We start from the raw sequence: 14458 nt of genomic DNA, 5'->3' as shown, positions 1-14458 counted from the left end.
ACATTCATTCTTGAATGGCATGTTTATAGTCTTCAGGTGCTTTAAAAACCTACCGGCCCCTTTTCTAGTTTGCCAAAGTCCCAGCAATCACACACAATACACGCACGGACCATTTTCCTTAGGTCATCTCTCTGGCACCTACTGGCATTTTAGCAAATTTGGGAAGATGTGATCTATAGTCTGTGAACAACCAAACAACTCAACAATTTGAACGAGGTATAGAAAACGTATGAATTGAGATGACTTGCTATTTACTTAACTCTCCCACTTTTTCCAACCAGTATTACTGAACAGAGTATCTGCCCACCTTCTCACAATCTGCCAACCCTTAGAGAAGCTAGAGAAAAAAGAGGGGTAACTGAGGGGAAAATGTTGACTACATAATCTCAAATATATTGTGAGATATTTCCTATGACTACTGTTATTTGTGAGAAAACTAATTTCACATACCACCAGTTGCTGCTGCAGGTAAAAATGACATATTCTCAAGTAAGGCCTTCAACAGAACAGATCCAAATCCTGGTTGACACGGGTCACATTTGCCATTACTGAAAAAATTTAGAAGAAAAAAACTTAAATGTATCACCCAATGTCTAAATTCAATCCTAAACATGCTGTAGTACCTAAAACTAAATTTTAAAATGTATTCATACAGATTACAAGAAAAATCTGCTTTAAAGCCCCATATACACGCAGAAAGAACACAAGGACTGATTATACTGAAGGTCTTTGTCACGGTTTTCCTTTGCATTAAACCATTCTCTTCACCAAAAAGGATTAACAAGCAGGCATAGGCATTACTGACTATCAGTTTTTAAACATTTCCTAGATGGTTTAAGTCTCAGGGTCTAGAAGAAAGGTCTACACAACGTTACAAATAAACCTGGTAAGAATGTCACGTAACAGGGAATAATGCCTCAGGTGAAGAATCAAACGACAATCAGGGAAGATAAAAAGTGGGGGAAGGGTTCCCCTTACAAAACTTCCCAAAACACTACCAATAGGTAAAGAAGCCTGGTAGACTTCTTTTATTAAAAGACTTATGCAAGTCGACATTTTCCCCCTAAAAACCTAAAACTCTTTCTTAGAATCTCAATAATCCTCAGGGCACCTGAGTGGTTCAGTCGGTTTAGCATCCAACTCTTGATTTCACCTCATATCATGATATCAGAGTTTGTTCCTGAGTTCAAGTGCCACATTGGGCCCCACGTTGACCTTGGAATTCTCTCCCCTCCCCTGCCCCTCCCATCCCCTTCCCCTGTTCGTGTTTCTTCTCTCTCTCAAAATAAGTAAATAAACTTAAAAAAAAAACAAACAAACAACAACAACAACAAAAAAACCAGAATCTCAGGCGCCCAGGTAGCTCAGTTGGTTAAGCATCTGACTTTGCCTCAGGTCACGATCTTCTGGTTCATGAGTTTGAGCCTCACATAAGGCCATCTGGCACGCTCTCACTCTCAAAAATAAATAAATATTAAAAAAAAAAAAAAAAAAAAAAAAAAAGACTGAGTAACCCTCATCAACTTTCGAGATTTTTTTAACTTATGAAAATTCTTCTGTTATACATTCATTCACCAAGTATCAAATTACACTACAGACACAGCATCACCTATCAAACTATAGCTGCACCTACAAAGTGTACTTTCAACTTAAAAAACCACTAACCTAATGCACAAGGCTAGAAATCGGGCACACTTATGGGCTATGCTGCGTCCCGCCTCAAAGAAGCATACACGCACAATGTCTGGAAGACATTTTCGTGTTTTTGAAAGCAGGCTCTCATTTCCTTCTTTGGAGCTGCAAAACAATAGCAGATGTTTAGACTCATCTTGAACTTCTACTCATAATTTCCAAATAGCTATCATCAGTTGTTAGTAAAATCTTAATTATTAACCTTCCAGGTCCATTCGAATGTACTCCAGCTAACCAACAAAGGGTATCCAACACAAGGCTCTGGGCATGTTCTGTGATTTGGCCATCATCTGCTTTTCTACAAAGAGTGTTAAGAAGCTTCTCATGAAATTCTGAAAACTGTAACATAGCACATCGTTGCACTCTAAAAAACAGAAGATATAAACACATTAACAACCAAAATAGAACAGTTATGACTAAACCTACCACAACCTGGTTGGTTATTTGAAATCATGAATATCACAATTTAAAATATGTTTTTGAAAATTAAATATTAACAATGGAATGTTGACCTATTAATTTAAGGTTATGGTATTAAAAGGTCAAAACAGCATATAAGCAATACTTGGTTTATAGAAAGTTTTAAAAGAAATGAAGTTTACAATAATGTACTATATTCTGACAAAGAGTGAATAAAACTTCAAATTATATTTATGTCTTTCCTCGTTCTACAAATATTATATTCCTGGTATATACCAAGCACTGTACAGATACCTGGGATAAACCAATGAAGTAGAAAGATAATTCATACCCTCATTGAGATTACAAATACTTAAGTGAAATGGAGACCAAACAAAAATTTTCAAGTAAAACATTTAAAAATTTTATGTGTGGGGTGCTTGGGTGGTTCAGTTTGTTAAGCGTCCAACTTTGGCTCAGGTCATGAACTCGAGGTTACTGAGTTCAAGCCCCATGTCGGGCTCTGTGCTAACAGCTCAGAGCCTGGAGCCTGCTTCAGGTTCTGTGACTCCCTGTCTCTGTGCCCCCGCCCTGCCTGTCCCCCGCTCACACTTTGTCTCTCACATAAATAAACATAAAATTTTTTTTTCAATTTTACATGTGTGTGTTAACGTTTATTAGAATTCATCCTTTGTACATTTATTACCAAGAGAATAGCAGAAGAAGGAAATGAGGTTACCTTTCCTTAGAAATTGAAGTTTTCTTAAATCTTCGAATGGTGACTGAGACCTCTTGCAGTAAGTCACAGCCCCGGAGGTTCTCAGATTTGCGGGCGCTACTTGAATTTTCATTCTTAACGTTAGATGATTTTTCCTAAACATACAAAAACAAATAACTCAATGAACAAACAAATGAAACTAAAAAAGCATTTACCATTTAAATAAAGTTTTTTTTAAAAAGGAAAATAACTGTATTATGACTATCAAAACAAACACCAAATTAAAATGAAAGCTTTTACCCTCATATTCAGTAAATGACTAATTTCCCCCAGTATTTATAATGGGGAAAAAACAAAGTGGCTGTTTTAAAGGCAATAACCCAATGATTATAGATTAGAAAGCCAAAGTCCTGAGTCCAAGTCCCAGCCACAGCACTTAGAAGCGATATGAAATACGACAGCTCCCCATCTCCAAGGTTCACTCACTTTCAATATGAAAAATGGAGATAATAATAGCACCTGCTCTGCCTACCTCAGAGTTATTTTGAGGATTAAATCAGATAAAGTACACAGAAGTCCTTGAAAAATTGGAAGACCTATACAAATATAAGATGATTGGTGTTACTGATATTGCTATTGTTGCTTATGAATAATGATGATAGAGAAACAAAAATCTCCAGAGTTCAGGAAAATCCAAGATTAGACAATTATGAAGAGACTGCATGGTACACAGCTAGTTGTAGAAAATCAACCTTGAAATTAGGATTTATCTCTAACATTACTCCCCAACTTCTCTTCCTGCATCCTCCCAAATGTTTACCCAAAAAAAAGTGGTGAGTTACCAGTAAAGGACATAGAAACAAACTCTAAAACCTAAATAAAGAGGTATTATGGTCTAAAACAATTATAAAGGGAAATATCTGCTAACAATTACTCTGCTGAGCATACTTTATAAACGCTTGCTTACAGTTAATTCAAAATAGATTCTTCTTAATTGTATTTTTAAAGTCAGTCACTGCAAGGAAAAATTATAAACAAAGTATCTATTGAAAAATCAATAAAGGGTCATACTACTTCAAGAGTGTGTCAGATCTTGTCCGCCATGTCTATAATAGCACTGCTGTAGTTCAAAACGGCACAGCTTCATACCTTGCCTGCTGCAACTTTTGCCAAGAGTGAAGCAAGTGAATAACCCTTGTTACTCTGGTGTTTTAAGGATGGAAGTCTTACTACCGGGCGTATACCACCATTACAGATCTCATCGGTTCCTCTTTCATTTACTGCCTTGACGTGGATTAAAAAGGAACGGTATTTTCCTCCTGCCATACCTAGAGGAGCCAACACAGAATGGGAAAAATAACCAAATCACCAAAAGAACGACTTGTTTTTCACCTTAACAGAGCAAGTTATGTAATTAATTCCACAAATTTTCAAATTATTGAGTCTAATCACTGAATAACCTTCATATGTTGGTAGCAAAATAACAAAAAGCACAGGGGCTATACCAACAACAGAAGACAGAAAATTCTGACTAAATGTTACAAACATTTTGCATATCTTTCCCTGGTGAAATGATACATTTTAATAACATTTTGTCAACTATGGGAAAAACACAAAGATAAAACTACCTTTCAGTGAGCACCACTGATCGATAATGAAGGTATCATTCTGTGAATGCATCCGGTCCTCTTACAGACACACGCACACAGACATGCGCACATATACACGAGCACAAAAAGCACAGGCTTTGGCGTCACGACCTGGGTCTGAATAATGGCTCAGTTATTTATTAGGCATGTGCCCGATAATCTCCTGTGGTCCAGTTCCTTCAAATGTAAAATGGGAATAAGGGTACCTACCTCAAAAGTACCTAACACACAATTGTGCATGGCACAAACAGAGCACTCAATAAATACTGGTCGTTACTATCACCAGTACATTTTGCTTCCTTTTAACTAAACTGAGATCATACCACACAATGCATATGTAAAATATACTGCAAAAATAACCTCAAATTAATACACTCACCAGTAAACCATCAGCCTATTGTTATCTCACAGGTATTAAATCCTTCTGTAATTACAAAAGCTACTTTTGTTGTTTTCCACTGATCCACCTGCCTACTGTGCTAACATTACACGGTTATAATCTTCTTATTGTTGTGTTATTACTCTTTGTTTTAGTATCTGACAAGACCCTCCCTCTCTGTTTTCTTTTTCCAAACCTCTTTGACCCAGATCTTCCTTTTACTCTAAAAATTTAGCAATCATTTTCTCCAGTACCAAAGATTTCTAGAGAATTTGGTAAGGAAAAAAAATCATCTTCAGTAAATTCTAGGAAAGTTAACACTTTTAAATTTAGTCTTTTGAAATACATGTCATATAATTCCACCCTCCATTTTGTCAAAGCCAACATCTTTATATTCATATACAAATTTACGTTTCACAGTCTCATTCAACAAAAGTTAAGTTATACTCTCAGCAATACGAGAGATCTTATTAGCCTTGCTCACTGCTGTATCGCAGCACGTAGCATAATACACCACAGGAGGTCATAAACTTAATGAATGAATGAGCTGTAGTCAAGAGAGCACATTAAAACTCGTATGCAGGGGCGCCTGGGTGGCTCAGTCGGTTGAGCGCCAACTTCGGCTCAGGTCACGATCTCGCGGTCCGTGAGTTCGAGCCCCGCATCGGGCCCCTGTGCTGACAGCTCAGAGCCCGGAGCCTGTTTCAATTCTGTGTCTCCCTCTCTCTGGCCCTCCCCCATTCATGTTCTGTCTCCCTCTGTCTCAAAAATAAATAAACGTTAAAAAAAAAAATTAAAAAAAAAAAAAACTCGTATGCAACACATACTATGCATCTAACGGTAAATGTGTAAATGTGGACAGCTATTATGAAGGGAATGTACACAAATGAAAATCGTTGTTATTTAGGTGGTGAGGTACTTTCTGGCTTGAGGAAGGATCACCACATCCCATCCCACATCCAAATTTACTTTAATAATCAAGGTAGGTACTTTGTTGTTGGCTTTTTTAATTTACTGGGATATGAAGGCTGATATATAAACATCCTACTACTGTAATATCTATCATCTACATAAGAGCCAATTACTTTTAAATACACATTAATTAAAATGTGTATATGTGAGAAACTCAATAATTACATCTGATGTTATCAAAACTCTTCTATAAAAACCCTCAAGAGGAAATATTACAATAAAAATAAATAAATAAAATACAACAAATCAAGACAGAGAACTCTAAGTTGACAGGAAAGGCAACCATGCCAGAACATGTCACCTGGTTACTCAAAAAAGCTCTGCTATACCACACTAAGTTTGCAAATATTCATTTTTTTATGCTTTCTCAAAAAGTACTGAAACCTCCAAAACACAGAAAGTAGTATCAGAGTCACTTCTGAGAAGAAGGGACCACAGTTATCAGAAAACTGGTGCAACTATTAATGCAAATCCCAAACAAAAAAGTATCTTAGTTTTATGAGACCAGTTTAAAAAAATCTATTTCACATTTGTGGCATTATCTATCCTGCGTTTGTAAAATATGTTACTTCACCTTTAACAAGTTTGGGGCTTGTTAATGTCAACATCCCAGCATGCCCTGAGAGATCAAGGCCACTAGCAAGCCATACTGGTCCACACAGAATGTCTTCTTTGTGATCTTCTAAAAATGGACACAATCTAAGACCTAAAAAGAAAAAAAACATCATTTTCTTTTAAATTAGCTTATAATTTAAAAATAAGTAATAAGCAAATATCTATCCCATTTATGATACCACCACACAATATACCATAATTCGAATGTGTTCAAGTAAGAATTCACTATCATGCTAAGGAAATATAGTCAAAGATCTGATATATTTTCACATATCTGACATATGTTGCTTTCCATTCCCATATTATTTACATTCACCTTGATTTTCCAAAAATATTATAAAACCATGACATGATTTTAAATCTTGGGATATTAAAAAACAAGAATGCAAGTATTAGCGCAGCTGTGTTCACAAAGATGAGCTGAAAGTTAAAGCATATTGCCAAAGCAGAATTACAGGTTATTTTTAATTGTATTTTTAAAACCATGTTTTTGCAAGCCATAAGGAAATCTTTGCCCAACATGATGCATTTTGGATCACTATTCCTTTTACTGTCATGGACAACAGCTCTGTAATTTCACTCACACTGTGATTCCTCTACATCCATGTGCTGCATTTCTTCATTCAAATCAACCAGAGACGGTTTCCCATTTTGTTCCACTTCAATGTTAAGAGCTGGAGACAAAGGAAAGGTGATCTGCCTATCTACTGCTGTTTCTAGAGGATAAAAATATTAGTAAACTTAATTTTGCTTAATATCAATAATTTATGTGCCTGAAATTCTAAAACCTTGTTATATTGGGAACTACTGTGATTTTTATCACAGATGCTACAAAATGGTTGTCAGAAGAAGAAAAAAATTAGGTCCCATTGTTTCATACACTATTCTCTCTTTTAATGGAATTCAATATTCGCCTGAGAAATAATCTGCTGGCAGCTAAACTAAAAGTTCATACCCTAGACTGCAGAGTACAAACACCTGCAAAGTTTTCAAAACACCAGTGCCTAAATCCTAGACCCAATTAAAATAGAATCTGTCATGATTCAAAAAATGCACCACACACACACACACACACACACACACACACACACACACACACACGTACATATGTATTTTTGAAAATAAGGAATTTTTCGTGTTTCATTGTTTCTACCCCTTGGTGTAAAGCAGCCATGTGATATGGTAATATGAAATTATCTCCAGCCTTTTAAATTAACCGATTAAGCAGTAAACACCAGACAGTAACGTCTAGTTCCCAACATGTTACATGTGTACAATCTATTCAACGAACTCAAAATACCAAAGTCTGAACTTGTAAAAAAAAAAAAAAAAAAAAAAACAAATAAAGTTGGGTGTATTTCTGGCATTATGTGAAAGGCTGAGTTTCACCAATAGTCTTAAGAGTATATGACTTCATTAACAAAGTTCTTTTCCCAATAGGGTCTCCACATAGGAAGAAAAACATGTAAGTCTAATAGTGATGAAAGTGAAACTAATTTAGAAAGGAACTAACTGAATTTCCCAAATAGCATAATTACATTATTCCAGTTTATGCACTTCCATACAATACTGAACTACCAAAAACCTCTAAAATGTTCTAGAAGTAACTTTTTCTAAAATAAAACGACCAAGAGCAGAGCAGAAAACAAATATGGGGGTAGGGGAGAGAGCAGAGAGGAGGCAGGGGAGGGATATGAAACCTAGACAGTCAAGTTGAAAATCAGTTTGTTTGTTTTTTTTTAAAGAAATCAACTGCAAAATCTTCAAATATAAATTCTGATTCATTCTTACCATTGACTTTCCCTAAGCCTGGAGCTTTATTTTTCAGCAGTGTCACTTGTATCTGCGGAATATTGGTGATGTTTGAGTTCAAAACAAATTTGAAGTCCACATGTCCAACCATACAGGCTTTAGGTAGAACCAATTCAAACACATGTTCATCCCAGCTATTGCTGTCAAATAAGGGGGAAAATGCTAAATACAGCAAAAATCTTTCGCTGACCAAAACCACATTGTCATTAACACTTTTCATATTCTTGGATTTGCAGCCTCCAACAAAACTCAGTGCCTCTCAATGGGATCAAGAGAGAAGACAAGCAGCTCCCAAAAGAGAGGTTAATCTTAGCGCAATAATTGATCTTACCTTAGAAAGTGACACCTACCCTGTGAACTGAACATTACAATAAACCCTGTTTCTTACACTATGGAGCATTATGCATCAGAATTGTCTGCAGATTCCTGGGCCCCACCCGAAATCTATAAGTGGAGTCCCAGGAATCTGCATTTTAAAACAAGAACTTCTTGGGGCGCGTGGGTGGCTCAGTCAGTTAAGTGTCTGACTCTTGCCCTTGGCTTAGGTCATGATCTCACGGTCTGTGGGATCGAGCCCCACACCACGCTCTGCGCTGACAGCTTACTGTCTTTCTATCCCCACTAGGATAGAAATTCCAGCGACAACCATATTACTAGTGTCTACAGGAGTGACTGCACAAAGCAACCATTTATCTATCTAGTAAATCAACTTGTGAACTGAGTGACCAAACTAATTGCAATGGTGGATTACTCTCACTATTTTATCCTACAACTAAGAATATAGAAATTTCCAAAATTAAGGTGACAAATCAAAAGAAAAAAGTTATTAATAGAAAAAGTTAAGAAAAACAATATATCTAAGAATTTTATGTTGCCTCTAACAAATATATAATGTAGACTTAAAATTTAATACCCTGAAACAATGTTTTACCTGTCAGTCTGTAGTTTCCAAGTTCTAGTATGCTGAGCAGCATCTCCGTGGTGTTGCTGATGTAAATGTTGAGGATGCCTCCTTTGCTGCTGTTCTTGCTGAACTTCTACCCAGCATGGAGGAACAGTGGCTGAAAACCGTGGGGTCAAAGTCTCAAAGCGGGTTAGCTCCACTAGAGATGTCAGGATGTCAAGGGTGAATGGCTGGTCCACCAACAAATCAACTCCTTAACAACAGTAAATATTGAATTTGAAATAGGTTTTTAAAACAAAGTAGTTTTAATCTGTGTTTTCTGTCTAATCAATTACAACAACTGCAAAATATCCTTAAAGGTGTTATATATACATATATATACGTATATATATACACACATGTATATGTATATATGTGTGTGTGTGTGTATATATATATATGTATGTGTGTGTGTGTGTGTATATATATATATATATTTTTTTTTTTTTTTTTTTTTAATTTTTCAGAAAGACAGAGACAGGTCAAATAGAGGAACGGCAGAGAGAGAGAGAGAGGAAGAGAGAAAATCCCAAGCAGGGTCTGCGCTGCCAGCAAAGAGCCAGACGTGGGGCTCAAACTCACGAAACTGTGAGATCAGGATTTGAGGCAAAACCAAGAGTTGAACACTTAACCAAATGAGCCACCCAGGTGCCTCTCTTGAGAGTTATTAATGAGAGCTAAGAGATCTACAGGCAAATGAAGAAACTAGCACTGACTACATAATGGCCACAATGAAAATCCACTTGAATATTTTAGATTACAGACAGGGTACCTCTTACTGGACAAACCCAAACTCAACCTGTTAGAAGAGCCTTGACTGGGGTGCCTGGGCGGCTCAGTCGGTTGAGCATCCAACTCTTGATATCAGCTCAAGTCATGACCCCAGGGTTGTGGGATCGAGCCATGAGTTGGGCTCTGTGCTGAGCATAGAGTCTGCTTAAGATATTCTCTTTTTCTCTCTTTCTCTCTCTCTCTCTCTCTCTCTCTCTCGCTTCCCCCTTCTAGCCTTCTCCCCTGCTTGTGTGTTCTCTCAAAAATAAAAATAAAAATAAAAATAAAAATAAAAATAAAGAGAAAACACAGTCCTGACTGAGCTCTAACCAGCCCTAAGTTAATAAGGGCAACAAAAGTAGTGCTGAAAGGCAAGCCAAATCTGTATCAAACCAATAAATAACTTTTAGACTTTGTTATTTACAAAACAAAATGCTAAGCATCAGTAAGTACATAACATCTGCCCTTTTTTACTTCATAAAAAAGTAATTTTAAAAAGGCAAAGCTATACTGATGGCAAATAAATACTTACAAGCTAAAAGCTTAGGGAATAAAATGTGTTAAGAGCTAAGGGTAAAACATTAACAGCACTAACAGCATTAACTGTGGAAGCACAAAGAAGAGTTTAGGGTAACATGTAAACAGCATGAAATGGAATCATATACTTAAGAAATCATGAAAAATTTATTGTAACTAAACACAGAGAAGAAAATTATAGAGTTACTTCAACGAAGTCCACAAAGCAAATTAGAATTTCAACAGGAGTAACATGTTAGCATTACTTTCTCTGAAAAAGCAGCTCTGGAGGGCAGTATAGAAAGAACATAGATAGGAGAAGACGTACGAACAACAAACAAAAACAAACCTGTGTAATGATGCACAATGGGGCAACAAAAATCTGAATATCGTGCCCCAGGGAGAGAGTATTTTTTTAGCTTTTCAATTCCAGTAGTGATATTAGTAATATTAGCCACTCCACTGATTTTATACTCACTTAATGAACTCCTCTATTTCATGCTATTTCCCTCCCTAACTATACCAAAAGCTCCTTAATGGCCAAAATTGTGTTTTTGCCTCTTAGGTGACATGGCCAATATTGGCCAACCTACCACAGGTGAAAAAGCATTTTTTATTTTAATGTTTACAACAATTTCTAACTACAGAAAAAAATAGTGATATATAATAAACAAAATCAAGCCTAGTAAAAGAATGGCAACCAGGAAATGAATTCCCTCAACTAAGTAACCAACAGTTGACTGTAAAAACTGAAAGAACGTTTAAGATTATTTAAGTAAGAATCAGAAACCTTTGAACATCACAAGAATTTCTGTTTTAAGAGTCATTTAAAAACTCAGTATCATACCTGAAATGCCAGGACTTGAAGGATTTGATAAAGGTTTGGAACCTTCTGAAGATGGTTCTATTCCTTTAGAAAGAGCTCCATCCACTAGTATATCAGCTTCATCAATATCGTCACAAGCTCCTCCAATTTGGAGAAAATGAAGCTCACCGCCTACAGTGTAGTAAAATTTTATCAACAAAGGCACACAGAGTATGGGTAAACATAGAAGTGCACACTACATCGGTAAGAAACTTAATTTAGTATCATTCAACAGGCAGATAAAGGGGGCTGCCAAAGTGACATATATCCCAGAATTTAGAAATTAAGTTGACAAGGCACTTCAAAATGAAAATTTAATAAAGAAAATGGCAAACACATAAACATATATGAAAACAGTTATTTACCTAGTACTAACTACATGTAAAACACTACCTTAAATGCTTAAAAATTCATTTAATCTTCACAAAAACCCTTGAGATAAGGACTATTACTGTGACCACTTTACAGATAAGGAAACTGATGCATCAGCTCTGTATCTCAGAAGTAACGAAAATAGAGTCTTAATTTTTTGAAGTATTCATAATGAAATGAAATTCAGTTTCTATTTTTTATATCTCTCACATAAAAAAACTGAAAGCAAACTTAGCAAATATTTAAGACAAAAATCAATGGATAAAAGTATATTCTAACAAAAGTATTTAGAGATTCACTTCCACCATGACAGAACAGAATAAGGAAGATGATAAATCCACTTCCTGAAAACCAACTTACAAAGCTAGACAGAACTGTCCTTCAACCAGGGTGGGTGGGGCAAGCCATGAAAACCAGAAGGACTGCTACTGCAGAGAGGACAGCTGTCAGTTTAAAGGGCTCAGTGGCAACAAAAATGAGGTATATCAGCTCTGCTACCTGAAGTCAAGACCCTGTCTGGAGCAAGCAAAGCACTTAATAGAAAGTTGTAAGAAGTGAAAAGAAACATAGGGGGCTTGGTAAACTCTCCACATACTACACAAGGATCAGAGGTTGTACACATGTGTAGCAAAACCAGACCTGGCCCAAGCTATTCATATATTCTCAGTCAACTAAGTCCCATGCATATGCAGAAAAGATGTGAGAGGGCATAACATAAAATAAAAACAAAGAAAACAAAAGCCAAGGCACACCTGGATACAGACTTACTGGTGAGGTTACTTAAGCACAATCACTTATCAAAATCTTTGGCTGACCACTAAGCCACGTGGACACAGAGGCAACAAACGAATACCAGGGGGGTAAAATGACGAGAGACATGACTGCAAGACTGAAAAGAAACGAATTACAGAAATATAGTCCTGGTGGGTTAGCAAACAAACAAAGCAACAACAACCTCCAAAGTGGGGGGAATCAGAATCCAGAATTCTACAATGTTATTTAAAACGTTCAGTATTAAATTAAGAACTGTAAGACACGTGAAAAAAGAGTGACCCATGCCTAAGGAAAACAAAATCACTGAGAAATATCTCTGAGTTCCCAAGATTTAGATTTGGCAGACAAGGACTTCAAAGAAGCCACTGTGAATATTTTTACAGAATAACAGGAAATCAGGTATGGAGAATTACAGGAACAAATGGTGGAAATGACTCAACAAGTGAAGAATCTCAACAACAAAAAATTATTTTAAAGAACAAAAGGGAAATTCTGGAGTTGAAACATAAAATTCCTAAAATGAAAAGTTCACCAGAGAGACTCAAAGCAGATTTGAGAGGGCAGAAGGAATCATAAAATAAAAACTGAGTATAACTAATTAGCCAATCTGAATAAAAGAAAAAGATTTTTTTTTTTAAGTGAAAATCATCTCAGATACATAGGACAGATCAAGTATAAGAGGGTACATGTAATGGGAATTCCAGAAAAAAGAGAAGAGAACAAGGCAAGGGGGAAACTGATGAAATACTGCGAAAAAACTCCCAAATTTGAAGAAAAACATTACACTGCAAATCCAACCAATTCAATGAACTTCAAGTCGGAGAAATACAAAGAGAGTCACAGATACCTATGTTATAGTCAAACTGCTCCAAGTTACTCAGTGAGAAAATCTTAAATGCAACAAGTTAAATATGACTCATCAGGTGGAATAACTACGATGCAAAATGAAACAAGTGCAGAAATAGTCAACCAATAACTGTACATTCAGTACTACCCTCAACGATGAAAGAAAACAATACCAAATTTACACACACACACACACACACACACACACAGGTACCAGAAATGATAAGGTGGTAAACATAATGTATATTTTTTCTCATTTCTTTGAAAACTTTTTCCAAAGACAAAGATGGTAGAAAACAACTTTTTGGTTGGGTTTATAACTTATCTAAATGTAAAATATATAAAACCATAGTGGCACAAGGGGACAAGAAAAAAAAGATCAAAGTATATTTTACTAGAATTAAGTAATTAGCATTATTTTAAAGTAGACTGTGACAAATTAAATCACTAAGAACAGAACTCCAAAAAAAGGATTTAAAAAACAATATATAGGGGCGCCTGGGTGGCTCAGACGGTTAAGCGTCTGACTTCGGCTCAGGTCATGATCTCACGGTCTGTGAGTTCGAGCCCCGCGTGGGGCTCTGTGCTGACAGCTCAGAGCCTGGAGCCCATTTCAGATTCTGTGTCTCCCTCTCTCTCTGCCCCTCCCTTGTTCATGCTCTGTCTCTCTCTGTCTCAAAAATAAATAAACATTAAAAAAAAAAAAAAAAAATTAAAAAAAAAAAAAAACAATATATAAACAAAGGCAGCAGTAACGTCACACCAAACAGCTGAGTGGGAAGTTCTAGGTAGGGAGCTCTAGAGGTCAGCTACTGAACTAGAAAGAGTGACTGAGAAATCAACTATTTCCGAACTCTGGAACCCAACCAGAAACAGCAATCAGAGGATGCTTCATAAAAGGAAAGGCTGCTGATCTTCCCTGAAAGTAGAACCCACTGCCACCCCCCATTCCTCAGCCCTGTGCCAGCCATGGGGAAAGTGGCCCACACTTCTGGAGTGCCTGGCTGGTGGCAGGGTGGACAGTAGTGACCTTATTTCCTTGTTTCACATACAGGTATATGTATGTGTATGTATATTCTATTTGTGAACTTTAACCAAACACAGCCGCATCAAATCTACCTTTAAGTACATTATT

At 36.4% G+C, this 14458-nt stretch overlaps 1 protein-coding gene across 13 annotated transcripts in view; it reads right to left on the bottom strand.

Moving 5' to 3' along the window:
- BIRC6 (baculoviral IAP repeat containing 6) overlaps positions 1–14458 on the bottom strand; it is a 224446-nt gene that overhangs the window by 151400 nt on the left and 58588 nt on the right. For 9 of the 13 annotated variants that reach the window (XR_013554777.2, XM_078444805.2, XM_078444808.2 and 6 more), the window contains exons 11-20: positions 11314–11463; positions 9168–9393; positions 8216–8376; positions 7009–7140; positions 6384–6515; positions 3959–4137; positions 2831–2964; positions 1895–2056; positions 1666–1797; positions 451–548 (exon numbers count right to left, since the gene is read on the bottom strand). Coding sequence is in view for 12 of the 13 variants with exons in the window: in XM_078444805.2 (XP_078300931.1) it covers positions 451–548; positions 1666–1797; positions 1895–2056; positions 2831–2964; positions 3959–4137; positions 6384–6515; positions 7009–7140; positions 8216–8376; positions 9168–9393; positions 11314–11463 (1506 nt within the window). In the remaining variant the exon portion in view is untranslated. The remainder of the gene's footprint in view (positions 1–450; positions 549–1665; positions 1798–1894; positions 2057–2830; positions 2965–3958; positions 4138–6383; positions 6516–7008; positions 7141–8215; positions 8377–9167; positions 9394–11313; positions 11464–14458) is intronic. The other 4 variants (XM_078444809.2, XM_078444810.2, XM_078444811.2 and 1 more) reach the window with 2 other exon arrangements.

Source organism: Panthera onca, chromosome A3, assembly GCF_046562875.1.
Source record: "Panthera onca isolate mPanOnc1 chromosome A3, mPanOnc1 haplotype 2, whole genome shotgun sequence".
Classification (NCBI taxonomy): Eukaryota; Metazoa; Chordata; class Mammalia; order Carnivora; family Felidae; genus Panthera; species Panthera onca.
This window is presented reverse-complemented; position numbering and strand designations above follow the sequence as displayed.